Below are 22,415 nucleotides of genomic sequence, written 5' to 3'. Positions count from 1 at the left end.
TACTGCTTTCTAAATCACATATACTAGATGAACTCTTCACATTTCCTGCCTTACCTCATGTTGTTGTTGTCCCTGAGCACAGTGGTTTAAATGTGAAGAGGGTGGGCTTGATTCCTACCATCCAGCCCACAGTATGGGGTAAAGGTGCATAGTTCCTGACAAATCACAAATCCTCTTATCAAAGAATACACAATTTTCCAGTAAAATTTTTATTAATATAAAAATTATAGCCTTCATGAGTATGATCTGAAATATAACATTTTCATACAGTAATTTATACAAACACAGTTTGTAATCAGCTAGAAGTTGAAAATTAATCTTACAAAATTAAGTTCTTTGATAAGGAATGAAAAATATATTTCTGATGAAGGAACTGATATGTTAAGCAAATTGAAAACTGCAACCAGCAGGTGACCTGACCCCTGACTGGTGTGAGGTGATCACCAGCAGACACCCTAGTGGGGCCCCGGCCCACGCCTGCCCTTCTGTTCTGCCTCTCCTCCCTTGGTAACATCATGCAACAAAGTGACCAACACACAGTGCTTGAGATTTGCTGCTGGCAGGGAAAGTATTACAGAACTTGTACATAAGCTTAATACTCTTCTTACAAAAAGAAACCTTAGAAATGTTAGAAAACAATGGTGACATACTCAAGGCACTATTATTAAAAAAAAGAAAACTCTAGAACTACTCTTGATATATGTCGAGGTCAGTCTGCTGCTCATCTGATATAATGTTACCTGTATGAAAAAGCCATAAGGAGACACACTTGGTAGCCCACACTTTCTATGCTCAATCAGAAAATAAACTACAAAACGTGGTGCTAACAGTAATGAGATATGATGAATGACTAACAACTTAGCTAAATTTATAAAAATATGGCACTTATGGTCAAATTAAGCTGATGGCTGTGTAAAAATTAAAATTGTGAAAGACTACCTTATACAAGAGTTGTGTTTTGGTTGGGTTCCTTGATTTATGCTTGCACAATATACACTGGTATTGTTACATCACTTCTAAGTAGTAGTTAATTTTCTTTGGCCTTGTGCTTTGCTTTGTCTTTCAGTGACACCAACACAGGTAGCTGAAGAACAACTTTGTACTTGTGCCTGACTGTAGCGAGAAAGCTTGCCTGCGTCCCTGACTCTTGCCTAGCCGATGAATTAATAAGGTGGTTGATGTAATTATCCACTGTTTCTCCCATCAATTATACTGTGTCCATAACAATAATGTTAATTATTTATAGTCAAAATATTTTAATCAAGTGCTACATTCCATTTTTTTTTCAACCAAGCTGGTTTTGCAAGGCACTGAAAATCCTATCATCCCAAAATAAAAGTGTCAGTGAACCATTAAGCATAGGAACCCTGTGTTGCATTCTACTCTATGAAGTGTCTCGTTTTAACAAAAACTAAGTTTCATACCACTCCAATCATCATTTTAGTAAACCATACTAACAACCCAACTGATTAAGCATGGCTGCCTCACATCCCACCACTCGGCGTGTTTCAACAAAGCAGAATACAACTCACTGAACACAATCTGGCAAGAAACACTTAGACATCTTTCAGTTTGTCATAGATTGTAGTAATGCATATCATATATTTCTGTACACTGAGGAAAAGCCCTTGTAAAATTGTTAAAAAAGCATTAGTAAATATGCTGTTTACATTGTCATAAGTCAATATCATGACATAAAGTATTTACAGTTAAATCTCTGATGATTATGTACAAAGTTATACTAAATAGGGTATCAAAGTACTGTACAAACACATGTAAAAAGACATGCTCATTCCCTGTTGCTGATGATTAAGTTACAACATGGCCCATTAAACAAGGAAACATAGATAAATTTACATGTAATGAGTGATTTTGAGCTGTGTTAATGGCTAAAACTTCACAAAGCAACCTAAAATGTTCAATGAATTAATGATTTCAACTGCTGATACAAGTCCAAAACTCTCATCCTATACCCAGTTATTCAGCTGCTACGGACAAGTCGCCCTGAAACTTTGTAGCATGTTGCACAATTCAGTCTGTCTTGAATGTCAAATACAAAGTTAGAATAATTTACAAAAAACACATTACTTGTTCCCCCCACCCTGCCTCTCTGCAATATAGGGCCACCAATGATTAAAATTATTCAAAGATAAGACCTTCCCAAAAGGGGTGTACCTGTTTGGTGCATAATATAAATATTTGCATGGTTGTTTCTGATTGCCTTGCAAATCATTGTAAAAAAAAAAAAATTTTTTTTTTTTTACATGATTATGAATGTTTAAATATTGCATAGTAGATGAACAGAGGTGCAGAATTATTACAGAAATTATAAGCTGCCAGACATGGGAGTCCAGAATTAAAAATAGATAACTAATTAATTCATTTAACCACTGATATGAAGTCATTTAGGATATCTATTTAATCTCCTCTCCCCACTAAGATAACTATACCTGAAAGCTGTCCAAAATTTTAAAACTAAGAGAATCATAACAATAGAGTAAACTTGTCAGCTATAAAATGTAATGGTGTATGTGAATATATAAAAGCAATTTTATGAATAAAAGAAAATCTGCACAGCAGCAATTACCTTTTTCTAAAATAATCTTAAAATACCAATATACTACTGATCAACAGTTCACAATTCCTAAATAAATGTAATACCTTAAATATTTTTGTGCAAGCAACAAACATATCAGTAACCAGGATACTCCTTTGGTGGCACAATGTTTGGCAAGTAAGAAGCTATGGCACACAGTCTCAGATGCAGGAAGGAGGAATAACTGACAAACATTGCAAAGACAAAGTCATACTACAATATGCATGAATTCCCTGCTAACCTGTTTCAAGACAAAACTGATATTAATAAGATATAACTACGTGTATTAAAAATAGTGGATAAATATTTCGAAACTGAAACTAGCGAATTGCATTACCAATTTACATTGTTAATATTAATAACAGGTGCTAAATGAACTTTGTGGACACTTAAACATACAACCTTAGTCAAGAAATTAAGAAATGATTATGGAAATGATATGCATTAATTAGTTTCAAAGAATTGAAATACCTGATGGTCAACATGGAAATGACGACAATGCATGTTCAACAGACAGGCATCAGAGCTATGCAGATGTGAGACATAGAAAACATAAAAAGGGTCAGTGATAATAGAAACCAGTGTTGCTAAGTATAACATGTGACAAGACAGATATCAACATATAGAATCACCAAGTTAATGCTTCAGAAATACTCATGGCAACCCCAAACACCCATTATTACTGTCATATAACTAAGTGTGCAAAAAACTAAAATAATAAATACATGGTAATATATCTTGTGTTACTAGTGAAATAAAAACTTCCCTAAGCTGTGGCCTCGGCAAACAGTATCTGTATTGTGTGGATGAACTCAGGAAGGTGGACAGTTAAGATCTCCCAAGTACCTGTGACTTGTTTCATAAGACTCAAAGGGTGGACTATACCTATTTCCCTAAAGTTGCACAAAGTTTTCTTATCAAGAATGTGAAAGTAAACGTCAAGGCAAAATTATAAATTAACTATTTTAACATTCAAATCAACATAACTAAAATTATATAATTTTATCATTCACCAATCAAACCAGTGGCGAAAATGTTACAAAATCAAAAGGCACATAAATACCTAAGGCAAAACACAAATGTTTGAGTATCCCTTCATATTTTTAAGGCCATCCAGAGTAAAGAAACGGGATAATTTTTGCTTACACACACACAGAAAATTCCATCATTAACCCTTAATATCATTCAATGCAGGTACAGGTACTAATCTTCTTCCCTTTGTTCAGTGCCCCGAGGCAGCACTAATCCTTGCTGTGTATGTACTCCTGCAGCTGCTTCATTTGTGAAGGCGGCAGTGAGTGAGTCACTAAATCATCTTACTTGGGGTTGTGCTTTGATTATTGGCCCTCATAATCCTTTAAGCTTATTGTTTATAAAATATACTGTATTGAGTAAGAGGTAACTTTCAAGAAACTAATAATACATATTTGTAAAGCTTGCATTACAAATGGGAAAATTTTGCTAAAGAATTAAACATACTGATAATGTATCACATTAAATATTTAAAAACACTAACCAATAGATGAGGAAGACTGTAATTGATATGGCTAAATTAGATGGTACATAATATTGCTATAAATATACCTAATAAACCAATGGCACGTTTCATATGACTTGTTGGAAAAGCACTAGACATCAGGACAATATATTAGATGTGATGGTCAGCATACTTTATGATGGCCAAGACAAAACAACGCTGGTAACAATGGCAGCAGTCATTGCCACAACCAGTGAAGTGATGCACAAAGAACTGGCATCATATGGTTAATGTAAATATGTTTAACTGGTGCTTGCAATGCTGTCCATTGCACCTGCTCAATCACATGAATGCATTCTTTTGAAAACCATAAAATGTCCTAATCCACTAAAATGCCCTACTCTACAAAAGTATTATAATGCATACCATTTTGTTAGGTTCACTCTACGGTTACAGACACACACACACTCACACATGCACTAAACCACACATCAGGCACTTATGTCCAGTCCAGCCATGGGGACCAGCAGGAAGTCTGTAGGAGGGTAATAAGTCTGCTCACCACTTCACTTCACTTCCCTCCCCTTTATTATCTCCCTCTGTCACTCATGGGCTAAACCGACTTGAAGGAAAAGTTCCTCCACATTTTGATGTGAACCAAAAGGCACACATCTTTGCTAGACTCGTTTTGGCTTGCAGTGCTTTGCCAAGAGTCCCTTTCTGTCTTGAGCCCTACCTTATTAGGATACTGTTTGAACTAGACAATCTTGGTGCCATCAGGAACATGAAGCTTGGACAGTGTCTTCTTCACCCTGAGCGCTGTAAGACGTGCAGCAGGATTGGCATGCCAGCACTCCTGCGTCACTTTGCTCATGGTCTTCAGTACCTGTTGATATAAACTCATGTTCAATAGAATATAACTTCTAATAATGCATGGCACACTTTCAACATGGGGTTCTAGTTGGGAAAAAAAAAAAAAACGATGTTGCTGCATCTCTCTTGAAATTGAGAGAAGAAGCAAAATTCATATGTTTGCATATCTAGCTACATGTTTCCAACAACCATGACCATAAAATTTCACTCCTAACTTCATTATTCATTGTACTACAAGGAGGCAGCTCAAAGGTGAAACAGAAAGAGAAAAAAGCCTGCTATGGGACTGCTCTACTCTTGCAAACAGAGGACAGGAAGTAATCCCCCCAAAATGGCTTAGATTCAGTTGGAGAGATTATCATGATGCTATTCCCATTTGAAGGCATCAGAGTCATAGGAAGAATAAAGTATAGACAAAGGAAGGCTTTTCCATACTTAACCAGTGATAAAGATGAATGAATGAAGATACTGATTAACTCCTGTATTAGAAATACCAGCAGCAGGAGTGTGCATTCATAGTTTAATTATGTAATTCCTCATGTAAGGATCTTGTGTTGAAAAATGTGCAGTAATGCTGAGTAGTCCTCAGCAGTGGTGGGCACGGATCCGCTAATTAGCGAAGCTAACTTTTTCATTAGCTGATCAGCATTTTCGTTAACTGTGGAAACAGTTAGCAGACCAATTAGCTTCCGTTAAATGTAGTTCCTCTTCCACTAACTTTAAGTTCACTAAAAATTCAGACAGGTTTATTCTTGTCCATTGTGGGCAGACACAGCACCAGCTGAGACACATGGCACAATAATTCCAGGGTTTCCACTGCTGGGTAAATTATGCCTTAAAGTAGGGTAATTCGACAATTGTTAGGGAAACCTTTTGGTATTTTAGGGTAATGCATCTTCCATTTCCAACTCTTTGAACTCGGGATTTAATAACAAAAATTCGATATATTCCACCTGACAAGAAATAAACTTATCATTATCTGATTTTGGCATGCTATACCTTTCTGGAAAGCTCTATTCCTAAGCTACAGCATATTGGAATTTCAGGTCACTAGGTCTGTTTTTAAGGGTTTTAGAGCCAAAATACTAAACCAAACCACTAATTTCTTTATCAGTTTAGCGTAAGCGAAGCTAACCTTTTAGTTAATGGTGAAATGCCAGAATTTTTATCTTTTCTATACTCCAACACGACCACCGCTTATAACGAAACACACTAGAAATTAATCCAGACAAGGAAAGGTTTTGCCGGCTCCGGGGATCGAACCCGCGACAAGCAAGACAGGAGAGCCACTCCTTAACCAGTCGGCCAAAGAGGTACCACACTCGCAGAGTGAGTTATGGGAGGCTCGCCCATCAGGCTTAGTTGCCACACTACAGAGGATTACCAGTTAGCAAAGCTAACTTTTCGGGTAGCGGTGCCCACCACTGGTCATCAGCATAAGAGTGGATAGAACAGTTTGCTCTGGTAAGATCACCAATGAACAACAGAGATAGGGGGATGGAACAAGGTGCTGTAGATTATCTCTGTTTATAGGTTAACCACTTTGACCCAGGGTGGGTTCAGCAAAAAAAAAAAGAGAGAGAGAGAGAGAGAGAGAGAGAGAGAGAGAGATAGAGAGACTCATCTCCCCTCCACACTGCATCATGATTACAGACACACAACACTTCCTCCCCTCTGTCACTCAGGTTTCTGCATATATACATTTGTTTCACAACAGTTTTCTGAAGATGACAACTCGCAGAAAGTTAAAACCCTGTTTTCTTATTATAGTATACTATTTATGGTATAACGTATAGATACGTCACCAGACTGAAGAGGTTAAGGAGTAGAACAGTGACTCTGCTACACCAGAAATAGATAGGCCTGAAAAAAAAATTGTGATGAAAGTATAAAATTTTTGCTAGACTAATAATTGCTAAAGGATTAGAGAAATCAACCTTCTTAGGCACAGTTTGTGTGTAGGACCCCTCTCCAATAGGAAGGATGGCTATTGATAAGCTGAGGCAAGAAAGTAAATGGCATAAGCAACCTGAGAGCAGAAATTCTTGTGCTTCATTGCCACTCACCTCATTTGAGTGCCAGCGCAGGGGTATCTCTGGCCTCAAGCCCTTCTGACACACCACCTCGTGCATGTCATCGAAGGACGGGTCAGGTGGGACGAGGTTACTGTAGGGCAGCTGGTACTCATCCACCAATAAATATTTGCCTCCACTCTCACTGGCACATCTGTGAGTAAAAATATGGAACATCAATATCTAGCTTAGGCATTATCTTGATTAGCTCATCAACAGATTATGATGTGCATAAACTGTTGTCTCTAGGATTAAAAACAGTCTTCCAATTCTATTTCACACCACTTCATGCAGCCTGCCTCCTTCTGATACCCACTTGTCTCTCATTCTGATATAGCAGCAGAACTGATATGTGCATTCCTATATTTGTATGTCATATAACTTCTGCATGCACCACATCAACCCTGTATAAGTTCCACATTGCACAATAATGTGTAATAAATATTATTTTAGTAACTTTATACAAGAGAATTTTAACAGCACACTTACCTCCTTGCAACTTCCCACAGGACCAGTCCTAATGAGTACATGTCAGCCCTTTTGAGGAATTCAAAACAGCTCATGTTTATTGTTTCACTGAGGACCTCTGGAGCCATATACCGTCTGGTGCCAACTTTTGGGTTGGTGCCAAAGTCAAGCTCATTATTTTCACTGAAAAAAAAAAAATAATAATAATAATAATAATAATAAATCATACAACATTCATAAATATAAAAAACCAAAATATGAAATAATTGAACACTTATAAAATACTACAGTAACACAAATCTTCTTACCTTACATACTTCACTGCAAGCCCAAAGTCTGCTATGCAACATTCACCATTCCTTTTGACAAGAATGTTTTTAGACTTAATATCCCTGTGTGCTATTGCTGGCTTTCCTTTAGTCCCAAATATTTCTGTGTGGAGGTGACAGATGCCGCATGCTATAGAGAGGCACATGCGGATCATGGAGTAGTAGTTGAGTGTAGTGTTCTGCAGGCAGTCATAAAGGGAGCCCAGCGGATGATAGTCAGTAATGAGCAGCATCTGTGTCATGGAACCTGTCCCTTTGATGTCAGCAGCAATGTAACCTGTGGTAGGAAAGATGTGTTGCGATAAAGATAAAACAACTAGACTAGTCAAAATGACAGCTGTGACCTGGGACGATAAAAAAAAGTTGACAAGAATATACAGCTTACTCACTAAAATAACAACTTCAACATTATGTACCCTGAAGGAGGAAAGTTGCATTGTAACAAGAAAATGCTGAATATACTTGGGAAAATAACAGATTCAGCCTTGTATGTGATGCATGTAACCCCTAGCTGTAGCATCCACAAGAATTAATAATATTTCACCACCAAGGCAACAATGAACATGAGATTAGCACTCTACAGGTTGTATGTATTCAGGTAGTTGGAAGATTTTCTTTTAGACTGGATTTGATCCGTCCATACTTCACAAATAAGAAGAGGCAGAGAACATATTTTTTGCTATTCACACTCCACAAAAGAGAAGTAAGGAATTCATCGGGAACAGCTTACACAATATATTTTCATGTCGTAGCAAAACTGTCTGATAGATCTCTGTCTCCCTGAACCAAGAGGCCTCGTCCGTGGTGAAGAAGATCTTGACGGCCACCTTCTCCCCGCGCCACCTGCCCAGCCACACCTCCCCGTAGCGGCCCTTCCCCACACTGTGCACCAAGTTGATCTGCTTGGCGATAGTGCGTTGGACCTGCACCACCACCCAAAAGAACATCACTCAGTGTCCAAGTCCAGTGAATTTTTGTTACAGAATTCAGACCACATTTTGTATAGCTACATCAAACTCTCTCATAGACTTCATAATCACTAACTTCCACATCACATAATTTTGACTACAGGTACAATCTAGTATATTTGCATACTTTATATAAGAAAACTACATTATATTATTCAGAATCCACATATACAACTATCTAATAAAGCTCGTTCATATATTTCATTCAAAATACTGTATCAACATACTAGTTTTACTTGAAAATAAAACTACTTATGATATGCAAAAACTTATATATATATATATATATATATATATATATATATATATATATAAATATATATATATATATATATATATATATTTTTTTTTTTTTTTTTTTTTTTTTAAAGTTATTCAATGTATTAGCAATGCTCACCAGGAGGGGCAAGCCAGATCCAGAGCCTGATGACTGTTCTATTAGTTCACTGAGGGTTTCACTGGTGCCCATGAAGAGGTTTTTGGGCTTGCAGTATGCCCTGGCATCTGACTCTCGTTGACGAAACCTGGTGATGGAGACAAAGTGAGGCTGCAGCTCTTCAAGAAAAGCAGACTCAGACCGTTTATTCTTAATATTAGCAAATATATAGAGAATTTCAATGCCAGAGTAATTCATATGAAGAAATATTCACCACTACATGGAATTAGATTAAACTGATCATTTTTATATCAGTAATGTGATACAAAGTTTTAAATAATTGATAAATGAATGGGGCATACACTGATGCCATCCATGGAGGTTCCTCTGAGCAAGTCTCCATGCAGGCACATTTCCCATACCAAGTATCTCCCAGCAGTATCCACTGACCTTCTCTAGCCTCAAAGTTTGTGGCCACCCCCTTTGACCTCCTCCACTCAGGGTTACCTTTTTCAGATACAACCATGTGAGCAGGGTCAATGCTGGGTAACATACCACATGCCCATATACCTGGAGTTTGCATTCATGGACTATGTTTGAAAGAATAATATATACATGGAAACATTTAAACTTACCTGAACCACAGGCTCATGATTAACGCCAGGACAGCCACAAAGGTAAGTGGCAAGGTGACAAGAAGCATGCTCTCCATAAAGCTTCTGGTGGGGTCTGGCTCCTTCATGATATTCAGCGTTGGCCGTAGGGCCGCATTGCACCTGTCTGCATCATTGCAGCACGAGATGTTTTTTGGGCGTTGATGTTTGATCAAATAGGCCTGACACTGAGGGATAAAAAATTGAATAGCAGTGTGAGATAGTGACACATAGTTACTTTTATCTGTCTTTCTGCAGGTAATCTTTGAACGTTGGAGTTTGAACAAACAGTCCTGAGACTGGGGAACAAAAAGTGGAACAACAGGTAATCGTAATCGATTACAGTTTTTCAAGTAATCGTAATCGATTACATAACATAAGTAATCGCCCCATGTCTGCTGCCAATACCAGCACCACAACAGACAATGCCAGACAACCTGTTCTCTCATCCCCACTCCCTTCTAGGTGTCACTGCTGTTGGCCAAATCAAATTTATACTATTGTTGGGAATAAATAACCACCTTAAAAGCATGAAAACATCCACCCATATAAGAGGTTTGGGACAACATAGTCTTGGGAGCAGGGAACAAGTTGGCTGGCAGCAACCATACCACTGACAGTCACCACCACCAACCTGCATAAAGCCGAGTTCATCTGAGCCCAGGCAGCCATAGGTCCTCTCATCCCGCCACTCATGTGTCTCCTCATCAAACACTGTACTGATAGCACTGAAGCAGAACGAATTGGGCTTTGCGATGCAAGTGCCGTTGAAGACATGAGGATCAGGGCAGCTCAATTCACAGTAGCACACAAGTCCCCAAACTAGAACAATGAATGATACAAATTAAGACTGGAATACTGAATGGCATAAATTAAAACTAGAATAATGAATGGTACAAATTAACCCAGTAGCAGCAGGGATCATGTTTCTTAGTGGTCCCTCCAAGCGAGAAAAATGAGAAAAAATCACCCCTCACACAAACTATTTGTGATCAGATTATGTATCATCTATTTTGGGTGGTTAATATCATGGCACAAATTTGGCCCGTTGCTGCTACACGGTGAAGCCACAAATTTGGCCCGTCGCTGCTACCGGGTTAAGATTGGAATACTGAATGGCATAAATCAAAACTGGAATAATGAATGGTGCAAATTAAAAGTGGAATAATGAATGGTACAAATAAAAACTAGAATAATGAATGGTACAAATAAAAACTAGAATAATGAATGGTACAAATTAAAACTGGAATACTGAGTGGCATAAATTAAAACTGGAATAATGAATGGTACAAGTTAAAACTGGAATACTGAATGGCATAAATTAAAACTGGAATAATGAATGGCACAAGTTAAGACTGGAATATTGAATGGCATAAATTAAAACTGGAATAATGAATGGAACAAGTTAAAACTGGAATACTGAATGGCATAAATTAAAACTGGAATATTGAATGGCATAAATTAAAACTGGAATAATGAATGGTACAAGTTAAAACTGGAATATTGAATGGCATAAATTAAAACTGGAATATTGAATGGCATAAATTAAAACTGGAATAATGAATGGAACAAGTTAAAACTGGAATATTGAATGGCATAAATTAAAACTGGAATAATGAATGGTACAAGTTAAAACTGGAATACTGAATGGCATAAATTAAAACTGGAATAATGAATGGAACAAGTTAAGACTGGAATAGTGAATAGTACAAATTAAAACTGGACTAATGAATGGTGGAAATTAAAACTGGACTAATGAATGGTGCAAATTAAAACTGGACTAATGAATGGTGGAAATTAAAACTGGAATAATGAATGGTGCAAATTAAAACTGGACTAATGAATGGTGGAAATTAAAACTGGACTAATGAATGGTGGAAATTAAAACTGGACTAATGAATGGTGGAAATTAAAACTGGAATAATGAATGGTGCAAATTAAAACTGGACTAATGAATGGTGGAAATTAAAACTGGACTAATGAATGGTGGAAATTAAAACTGGACTAATGAATGGTGGAAATTAAAACTGGAATAATGAATGGTACAAGTTAAGACTGGAATATTGAATGGTGGAAATTAAAACTGGAATAATGAATGGTACAAGTTAAGACTGGAATATTGAATGGTGGAAATTAAAACTGGAATAATGAATGGTGGAAATTAAAACTGGAATAATGAATGGTGGAAATTAAAACTGGAATAATGAATGGTGCAAATTAAAACTGGAATAATTAATGGTACAAGTTAAGACTGGAATAGTGAATGGTGCAAGTTAAGACTGGAAAGTGAATGGTACATATTAAAACCGGAATGAGGTACTGAATGGTGCAAATTAAGACTGGAATGAATGGTGGAAATTAAAACTGGACTAATGAATGGTGCAAATTAAAACTGGCTATTGAATGGCGGTAATTAACTCAATAATCCTCAGCCAAGTGAAATTACAGGCACACAACACTGGTTTGCATTTTGTACTTGCATTTTTCCTTTACTGTTTTCTATATATTTTTATCACTTTAATAGTATTTTACATTCTTTTGAGATTTTATTGCACAGACTAGACTGATCGCCAAGGCCCTCCAAGTGACGCCGGCCTGCGGCCGTGGGTGTGCCCAGTTCATCCAAAACCAACGACTTCACACACCTCACTCCCACCCTGTTTCCTGACCACAACATTCATTTTTAAGAAAAACTGAGACCACCATCATCTTCCTGAGAAAATTCTGCATCACACTAAAGTCTATCAAATCTAACTTGAGCCTTTAGGCACGGCTCCCCTGAGCCGCGCTAATGCCACATCACCCCATCACTCTCCTCAGAGGAGCTTGCTACCCTCCCCACCCCCTCTCTCTCTCTTATTTACGTTATATATAATATCTTTTGCTTGGCTGTGCAGGACGCGAGAGTGAGACCTACGTCAGTCTTCCGTGGTGGCGGAAGGGTGATTGGTGCGGCACCATCGCATTAGCCACGTTGCCAGAAGTGGCGGAAGGGTGAATGGTGCGGCGCCATCGCATGAGCCACGTTGCCAAGTGAAATGGAAGGTTTACAGAGTCGTTGTCTTTCCCTCAAATCTTAAGCCATTCATAACACCATCCAGTCGTATTAAGAATATAATATAATATAATATAATATAATATAATATAATATAATATATATATATATATATATATATATATATATATATATATATATATATATATATATATATATTCCGGAACTAGATAATGTACAGAGTAACAGTCAGACAAATCGCCATGTGCAGGTCATCGCTAGATGTATAAGCAATGGGTTTTTTCCCGGGCCAAGCCACAGGGCTCAAATTAGATTCGATCGACTATAGCATAAAATTGTAATAATAATGTAAACACACATACAAAAATCAGAGTTAAATGAAGAAGGGAATGCATATTTTCTTGCACTTATTTCCCTTCAACTCCTTAGTACTAAGCTGGTTTTCGTCGCATCACGTTTATAAGCACAGATCCTAAATCTGCATGCTTTTCTGATTCTGATGGTGAAGGCCTGTAGGGTACATCACGAGCTAAAAATATACATATGGTCAAAATCGCCTCCAAACATTCGCCGTGACGGCGGAGTGTCGATCCGTGCGTCCCTTCAATAGCCTACTCAAAGTCAATATATACCAAGTCAAGTCATACGCAGCTTTGTGGGAGGAGACACGGCAGAGGCGTGGCTTATGCGTGACGTTGCTTGGAGCCAAACTATAATGTAATGTAAAAATAGATTTAGAGAAAACGAAGAAAGGCGGACTAATTTAAATAAATCACTTCAACATGCCCCCTCTCACAACCCACACCGCCGTTTGTAAGCATTGTAATTACAGTCACGCATAGCACAATAAAAAAGGCATATTTTTTCGTCAGTGGCTTGCCTGAATGCGCGGTGAAAGACGAGAATGCACATCCACAGTGCACACACGGCCGCAACTTTAGTCACCCGTGAACCAGCTTCGTGACGTCATCCCGCTGCTCTGCCCCAAACCGCCCCCTGAGCGTGCTGGTCGCAGTTTTGAAGGCAGAGTGACTTGTATTGGAATATATAGACTTTGAGCCTATTATAATATTGCTGGCAACGATACACTATGTTTTGACCTCGTGACACCTTAAATTCTGTTGACGCAAGCAGATTTAAGTTTTTTTTTTTTTTTATGTGTACGCCTATAGCGACGGCAGGCTTGCCTGAGGGGCCTGGATGGTAATCGGCCCCAGCCCGTCATGGCGCAGGCAAGTGTTTAAAGTGGCGCCATCTTCTGGTAATCGGCCCCAGCCCGTCATGGTATAGGTATATGGAGCACAACGGGCCTCTTGTTTCAATACCCATCTTCCTGTGCTTGTATGTTAGATTATCGATGCAAACGACTGAGTTGTTTTTGGTATACATAAACATTCAAATATATTATTGAAAAATAAGCATGAATGTCTATCACAACAGTTGATTTTCACGTATTCACGAACTAGAAATGCCCAGGTGCCACATCCATGAAAATTCCCGCTTTGCTGGTGGACAGATGAAATGAAAGAAATTAGTAAGTCTGTGATTTTATTGACAAATGACGTTCGTGCGATGCAATGCAGAAATGTTAAAGAAATACAATTATATCTTTCCTTAAGGTATTCTCAGAGAAACTATAGTATGACAATGTGCACGAAACCTGAATGTTTCTGTAACAATACATTTTATAATACTTTCAAAATGTACATATAAGTTTTAACCATTCTGCGACGGCGTCAGGTAGTACCCTCAAGATCGAGGTGTCTAGAGCAAGATCAACAGAATATACCAGGTCTTCTCAACCTCGCACCAGATTTCTCTTCCTCTTCTGCGCATTGACGTCACCTGTAGCCCCTCAGACTGATTCAACTAAAACCTACCCACCAGTTTTCACCTGACCACAGGAGTAGATGCATCCCGTGTGCTCCATTTTCTTTGATTTCGATGGGTGACTTTAGTATTTAGGATTAAGGAACTGAAGCAGTCACACAATTAATGGGCAGCTAGGGGTAAGAAAAGACTGGGTTGAAGAGGTTAAAGTATTACAGAGGGTGTCAGGGTGGACAGGAGAACTGTTCAAAAGAGGGTGATTGTGGCGAGTAAGAATATGTCCAGAAATACTTGGATAAGAAGGTTCATTACACACACACACACACACACACATATATATATATATATATATATATATATATATATATATATATATATATATATATATATATATATATATATATATATATATATATATAGAGAGAGAGAGAGAGAGAGAGAGAGAGAGAGAGAGAGAGAGAGAGTGAGAGTGTGAGAGTGTAAGTGTGAGTGTGAGTGACTGTGAGTGTCAGAGTGTGAGTGAGTGAGTGTCAGAGCGTAAGTGTGCGAGTGTGAGTGAGTGTGTGAGTGCGAGAGAGTATGAGAGTGAGCAAGTGACACACACACACACACACACACACACACACACACACACACACACGAAAACTGAAAATGTTTCAGTATCCCATGAAATATCTCGTTTACCTTATTATTCTCCGCCTGCTCTCTATCATACTTCTGATGACGTCAAAACCTGCGCGTGAAAAGACCTGGTCTATTCTCTTGATCTTGGTCTGGAGGACCTGTCCGCACCCCTACGGCTGACCCTTCCACCTAAAAGCGTGTGGAACAACGCATGAAACTATTTAGAACACTGATCAGCTCTATATCACTGGCCCGGATCTGAATCTGATCTGGATTCGCTCTGGGTGAGTAAAACACAGAGCAACAGATCAAAACAAAGCACACACACCGCTCCGGTAGCTCAATCGGTCAGAGCTCCGCGCTGCAAGGCTTCACGGCCAAACAGGCGGCGGCTCGAGACCCGCTCAGGCCGGATTCTTTCCGTAGACTAGGAGTGGTTACTGTCCCCCCTTGAGCAAGGGGGGACAGTAACCAGATGGGGTGTGTGAGGTCCTGGCAGTACCCAGAGATCGACGATAATGAGGACTTGCTCACGTCGGTGTGGCCTGTATATCTCCCAAAATTTAGTTGTGTAATACTTCTATTTGACATCTTTACTGCCTACAAAACCATTTCTGCAACATCATCATATCTTATTATATGCTCCTCACTCATTATGGGAGCCGCTCTTGGGTTGTATACTCGAAATAAAGTTGGAGATGCTGAGTATAACCGCGTGAGAGCTGGACGTGGGTGTCATCTGCTACAACCCACCTCGGCCTCTGGATCAGGCAGATCGGATCCGGATCACCCAGATCATGAGAATCCAGATCTCAGTGGTAAATAGAACACGGGTCCTCCAGCCAGATCGGTGATCTAAAACGGATCCTTGTAAATAGAAGAGGTCTTAAGAGGTGTTTGTGTGTGTGTGTGTAACCAATCACACGTGACAAGCTATCCACTTTCACGCGTTAAAAAATATATAATATGTGCAAATGAAAACTTTGCCACGGTATGCGTTCCCCCCCCCCTCTCCCTCTCTCTCTCTCTCTCTCTCTCTCTCTCTCTCTCTCTGTGACTGTGTGTGCGCGCGCGCGCGTGTGTGTGTGTGTGTGTGTGTGAAAAGTTCTCCCTCTATTTTTACAAATTCAGAGTCTACTCAACCAATAACTACATCGATCAAAGGCAATGAAACCCTATTCTGCCCTTATTACATTCAGCCAGCAGCCTCCCTCCCTCCCTCCTCCGGCACGCCCCGACGCATTCCCTGCGCCAATCCGGACTCGCCCGCAAACATGAGGCAAGGAGTATGTATTTTACAACACGCATGGTAGTCTTCATGTAGAATGCCTGTACATCCCCGACGATAAAAAGCCTACTCGCTCACTGCCGCACGCCTGTACATCGGTGACAAAAATTCTGCGTATTGGCACCTCGCGTGTGCAAGGCGTCACACAGGCGCCCCATGCCCTTCATGGCGACAGGTGAAGACGATCTGTTCCTGATACTGTGGAGAAGTATAATTAATGAAGGACGGCTTTTATTTTTTATACTAGTACAGTGGTTATCTTATCATACCCCAATGGACAGGTCAACTACAGGCATCACCTCGTAAGTAACAACCATGTGTTAGTTGTGCGGCTGGCAGCTAGGCGATGGGCAAATGACGACAGGTCGGCTCTGCCCACAAACCGTGTCCGAGTTCCACTAAAACTTGCAAGTCTTCATGTCTATTACATCAACACAATTTCAGATACATCATCATCGGGAAGGTCTTGAGAATTATTAGTGCATCACAATTATAAGCTTTAACGTCAAGTTGATATGGCATTTGCTAACCCAGTGGCCTTAGTTCGTAGATCAACATCGCTAAAACGGACGCGATACAATCTGGCGCCAGGCCCAACCCAAGGGAATTGTGGAATAATGGCTCTTGTACTGCGGAACCGTGAATGCTGTTATTCAATCCGCGTGCTTAACTCTTCCTTTCAAGACGTCAGTGAAACAAAAACATTGGCACGAGGCTAACACCTCTAAACACACTCGATTATGAAGAAACCATATTAGGACAACATTTGCGTAGGTATGCATTTGCATGCATCACTGTATACTTCGTAACGCTTAAAAAAAGTAATCGGTCGATATTTGGCGTGCAAACTCCTTTCTACTGTTTCAATACTGAGTCTCGAACGCATTACTAACACGAAATCCTACCTTACTGTAAACTACACGACTATGGAAGTACTTACGTAAACGTAATCAAACAATATAAATATAATAATATTGTACGGTACTGTCAGTGTAAACACTTCTTTGAACATTCAATAAGGATAAAAGGAGAGAGAGAGAGAGAGAGAGAGAGAGAGAGAGAGAGAGAGAGAGAGAGAGAGACCTAAACGTCAGTTAAAATCATGGAATGGGATATCGCCCTTGGAACCTGAGCCTTGGGTAAGCCTAACAGGACACCTTCTATACGTGGGGCCTTGGGGCACCCAAAACAAAGTATAATCCGGGCCTAACGCCGTGTATCATGAATGTGGAAGTATAGCAATTCTGAGAGTGAAAGACTCGAGTTATTGAGTGGGAAAGCATTTTTGCGAGAGGGATACAGTACTACAATCGTGGACAGAAAAAGAAAGCCATTTCATGAGACGAGAAGTAAAAGTCTATTCAAAGAAAGGGAAAGACAAGTTAGTGAGTGGGAAAGAGGTTGCTGCGAGACGGATTCAGTACAAACGTGAAAACAGGAAAATAAAGTCATTCTGTGAGAAAGGCAAGTTTCTAAGAAATGAAGCGTTACCTTGAGAGATCGAGCAGGCATTGAATAAAATGGGGAGGAAAGTTTTAGTGGGATTTTTGAAGTGAGAGTAATAAGTGGGGGAGCATTGTAGTGAGGATTTAACATGCAGTAGGTGAGGTGAGAGGGAAAGTTTGGTAAGAGGGAGGGGTGAGAGGGGGATTGAGCAAGCAGTAGATAGTGACAGGAGGAAAATTTATTGTATGGGAGTTTTGCAGTGGGAGGGATGGGCTGAACAGGCTGTAATTGAGGTGTGAGGAAAACCAATAGAGTACAGATCACTGGAGTTGAAAGGAGGGCTTCAGCAGGCATTAGGTGAAGTGATAGAAGGGAAAATGTGCGAGTTGGTGGGTGAGAGGGGATTGAAAACGTGGAGAGGAGGCCCGAACGAACGGAAGAGCATAGAAGTTAGAAGTAAGAGGGACTCAGTAAGCGAGGTGAGGAGAGGGAGAGGTAGTAAATGAGAGAGTTACTGTGTGAGGGAGGGATTGAGCAAGGCGGTGGTGATGCCTCTTGAGCCCTCAGAGCAGGCGGACAGTAGCGGCTCTCGGAGGGCGGACCAGGAGCACGCCGTGGCGGGCAGGGGGCACAACCACCACTCTGTTACCCCCAACAAGTGGACCGTTTACGACACAGGCTCCAATTACACCATTTCCTGCCGGCCCGCTCTCCCCCGGAGCTACAAACCTCTCCTGAGTGCCCCTCACAGGCCTCCATACTGCTCCTCAACCCACCCCACGGCATGCCCGCCCACACGAGGATAAATGAAAACACGTAACAAGCTGCTGCGATGATGATTGGTGATACGTAAAGCGGCCAAGCTTAGTCACTTCCTGTAGCTCCAAAGCCATGCGTATTAATTAGCTAGCTTAAAAAGAAAACTTTCTAATTTCATGATGTACTACTCGTATTGTGACGTCGAGGGTGGCAATGCAAATTAATGGGGGGATTTTTTTTTCAATAACTTCTTTGCGACTGGTCGGTATACTCGTCAGTGGTTCTGGGCGCGGCACTTGCCTCCCAGTGGTCAGTTAGCCTCGAGGGTAACAATGGCAAGATGAAATTCGATAACTGCCCACTTAATGGTCTGAAATGGTCGCCCTGGGCTGAGTTTGAGGCAAGTGCTGGTGGACACACACACACACACACACACACACACGGGAAAGAGCACACACCCGTCTCTCTGCGAAGGTCACCTTTGGGCTATAAAAATGAAGTTTTCCGTTCCCTTGTAATGATAACCATGGTTGTGTATGAATAAAAAACATCATCACTTTTACATTTCATTATCAATACAAGGACAAGCATGTGAAAACGATGTGATCATAAACTATATTGCGCGAGGAATGGTTTTGAAGGTACTCGACTATAAGATGTATAACTTGTGACAGCAGTACAGACAAATGTAAAGGGCATTAATGTGGCAGTGGTTTAAGTTCTTAGGAGACCCGAGAAGGATGAAAATACGTTTATCTGAGGCAAGAGACAAAGATCCGCACGGAAGACACGTGAATGAAAATAAACAGGTCGAGGCAGAAAAAAACACGAGTTACCTGGCCATGGACGGAGTGTTAAGACCAAAACATGTATGCAAAAGACAGAACAATTGAATGCTGCTAAGTATGAGAAGATTGGACGACGACTGCGTGAGTGGATAAATGCAAGCTTAGTGTTGTGTGGACGAGGGATGGCGAGACTCGACAAGGGGACGACCCCAACCAAGGAAGTATACTTGTATGAAAAATTAATGAGCGTAAGAGAAGAAAAAAATTGTCTGGCTTGGATTTGTAAATGCGCGTGGGTGGAGCGTGAGGGGAAAAATTGGAAGATTTGCGTGGTGAATGGAATGATTGGGGATTAGATGTACGGGGGAGAGTGAAACCGCTATGAAAAAGAATGAGCATAAAAGGGATGGGTTACAGCGTGACTAGGAATAAAAAAAAAAGGAGTAAATGAATAGAGAAGGGTGGGAGAGGAGTGATTTTGAGGAATGGGGTAGGTCTGGAGATGGACATGATGTAGGCAGCATCAACAGAGCCTGCCTACATTTCTATGTTGATCCTGAATGTAGGAACATGTGAAATGAGTGAAGACATGACAATGACAGTCTACATGGAGCACAAGTGTAAAGTTGAATGATTCCTGCTGTGTGTATGTTAGGTATACATGACTGGGGGGAAAAGAAGCAAGATAGGATAACAGATGGAAGTATGGGATCCTAAGAGGGATAATTGAAGATAATGAGAAGGAATGGATAATACTAATGAGAGACATGAATAGGCATAATGAAATCTTGGGAGCAGAAGGTAAACAGACAACTGCTGTTCATATTTATAGACAAAAGTAGGATGAACTTTAAAGTGAAGATTGCAGAGGAACATTTGACATGGGTAGGGAGAGAGAATGGGTATGCAATAGATTACAAACTAGTGAATGAGCATGCAAGAAAACATACTAGATAATATGTGGGTGGATAAGGAAAGGCTGACTGATGTTCCAAGTGACCATAAGATGACTGGCATGAATTAAGTTGGAATGAGCGATGAGAGGAAGTTCGAGGAAAGGAGTAAAGATAGGAGGTGGAAGCCAAAAAAAGCTGATTGAGAGATTTAATGATGATTTGGTAGGGATGAAGCTGAATGAGGACACTGAAGTAGATGAAGTAAATGAACCAAAAGGGTTGAGCAAGACTGAAGTGAAGATGGATGGCATCATGGGTTATGGATGATAAAACAAGCAAGGATGTGGTTGAACAGTATGTGAAAAAGGATTAAGAAAAAAAGCAGCAGGTAGGGAGAGTACTCCTTGTGAATTTTAAAGGGAAGCAGGGGCATGGATAATAAATAGAACATGTGTTATTTAAGAAAATCTGGAATGTATAGAGGGTCCCCTAGTGCTGGAATGAAAGTAGAGTGATCAAGATTCACAAGGGAGGCCACAAGTCATATTAATAAATATAATTCAATGATTAAATATTTTACCACAGTGTTCAGCATAACAATCAAACATGTACAACATTAACAGAGTGCAGCAGTGTGCTTGAAAAACATGTCTGAGTAGTGTTGGCCAGGTGAGTGACCCAAGTGAGGTGTGTCTAGACAGGAACCATTTGGCTATATTTTCGTCCTGCACTCCCCAGTCAAGCCCACACCAGCCCCTGTACTGTGGCTATGCTGCCCGAACCTCGCTTCTCTGCTATGCCTCCTGCCCCTGGGGTCACCTAAACTAATTACGTGTCCAGGCGCCTCGTGTTGGGGTTCAGAGGTTGTTTTTTCATGACGTGCCTGACATATCAAAACGAGCCACAATCCAGTTAGAGAAATTGGCCTCAGGAACATTCGTCCCCGCCAGCCCCTGGTAACGTGTGGTGCTGGCTGGACGCACTACGATGGGCGCCGCTTTTCAATGCAGGCCGAGGCTTGTCGTCCGCAAAGAGCCACGGCTCCACAAACACCTCTGTATTTAGGGGGCCCATAGCCCCAGGTGGCTCCTAGGAGGCTTAATGTAAACAATGCCTTTATTTCCCACGCAACACGGCCGACACGCCTGAAAAGCAGGTCTACGGAAAGCCCAACACTTTACGAGTTACTCACCTCCTTCACATGCGACTAGAAGACACAATAACAATAAAATCGCCCCGGACCTATCAGCTTTTCCTCCAGGACTCGGGGCCATGGCGGCCATTTTTCACTGAGGAGCAGTGACGACAGATCCTCGCGGAGCAGACTGTCCAGCCGCCCAAACTGTCGTACCGCAGTGCCACTGGCACTCGCGACTTGGCACCTCCACCACCACCATCATTTCCCTATTTCCCCCTCAATGCCCTCATCAACCATGAGTTTTGGAGGAGTTCCTTCCCACTGAGGAAAGCCAGATTATTACGGCAAGTTTGTTTTTCGTTACTTGATGTCATGTAACAACTTTGCTCCCGAATACCGCCCAGCAGGCCGCTCACATGACCGATCGACTGAAGGGCAATAGAGAAAATTCAACAAGACTCAAATCGCCCTTAAGAAGAGAGATGAATTGCACTTACCAGCCCTGCCCGGGAGCTTGGTCTACACACAAAAATGTGCTATCGTGCACCAGACAGCACAGCACTGACAACAGCTCCTACTTGACCTCGCCCTGCTGCGTGAGGTCACTTGTTTGCTGAGCAGGTCAAAACAAGATTTTCCCGGTTCTCCGATTGTCCTACCCCACATACCAATGCTTACTGCCAGTATTGGCGACCTTTGTTAGCTGCAAGACATGTAAAGGCATTGTTTCTACTAGTACCCTAACAATATATAGCTACCAAGGCTCCCAACAGCCCCTATTCTTGGTTGGCTATGGCAACTTTCATGTATGACATACC

The 22,415-nt window shown here is 40.6% G+C and overlaps 1 protein-coding gene across 1 annotated transcript; it reads right to left on the bottom strand.

The window, feature by feature from the left end:
• Positions 1-193: 193 nt before the first annotated feature.
• On the bottom strand, positions 194-21,816 carry LOC127006623 (bone morphogenetic protein receptor type-1B-like). Its single transcript, XM_050876737.1, has 9 exons — positions 21,652-21,816; positions 10,447-10,634; positions 9,795-10,000; positions 9,181-9,307; positions 8,546-8,738; positions 7,795-8,092; positions 7,508-7,669; positions 7,013-7,172; positions 194-4,959 (listed from the first exon to the last, which is right to left on the bottom strand). The coding sequence occupies exons 1-9, from the start codon at positions 21,740-21,742 to the stop codon at positions 4,831-4,833; spliced, it is 1,554 nt and encodes a 517-aa protein (XP_050732694.1). The 5' UTR covers positions 21,743-21,816; the 3' UTR covers positions 194-4,830.
• Between the last annotated feature and the right edge of the window lie 599 nt (positions 21,817-22,415).

This window comes from Eriocheir sinensis, chromosome 33 (assembly GCF_024679095.1).
Source record: "Eriocheir sinensis breed Jianghai 21 chromosome 33, ASM2467909v1, whole genome shotgun sequence".
In the NCBI taxonomy this organism is placed as follows: domain Eukaryota; kingdom Metazoa; phylum Arthropoda; class Malacostraca; order Decapoda; family Varunidae; genus Eriocheir; species Eriocheir sinensis.
Note: the sequence above shows the minus strand (reverse complement) of the source record. Positions and strands in the feature narration are given on the sequence as shown.

Excerpts from the sequence above, each read along its gene's own strand:
- LOC127006623 (XM_050876737.1), bottom strand. The coding sequence starts at position 21,742 with ATGGCCGCCATGGCCCCGAGTCCTGGAGGAAAAGCTGATAGGTCCGGG. Across the intron at positions 8,739-9,180 it reads GATCTGGCTTGCCCCTCCTG|GTCCAACGCACTATCGCCAA; the intron begins GTGAGCATTGCT and ends GTGGTGGTGCAG. Across the intron at positions 8,093-8,545 it reads ACGACATGAAAATATATTGT|GTTACATTGCTGCTGACATC; the intron begins GTAAGCTGTTCC and ends TTCCTACCACAG.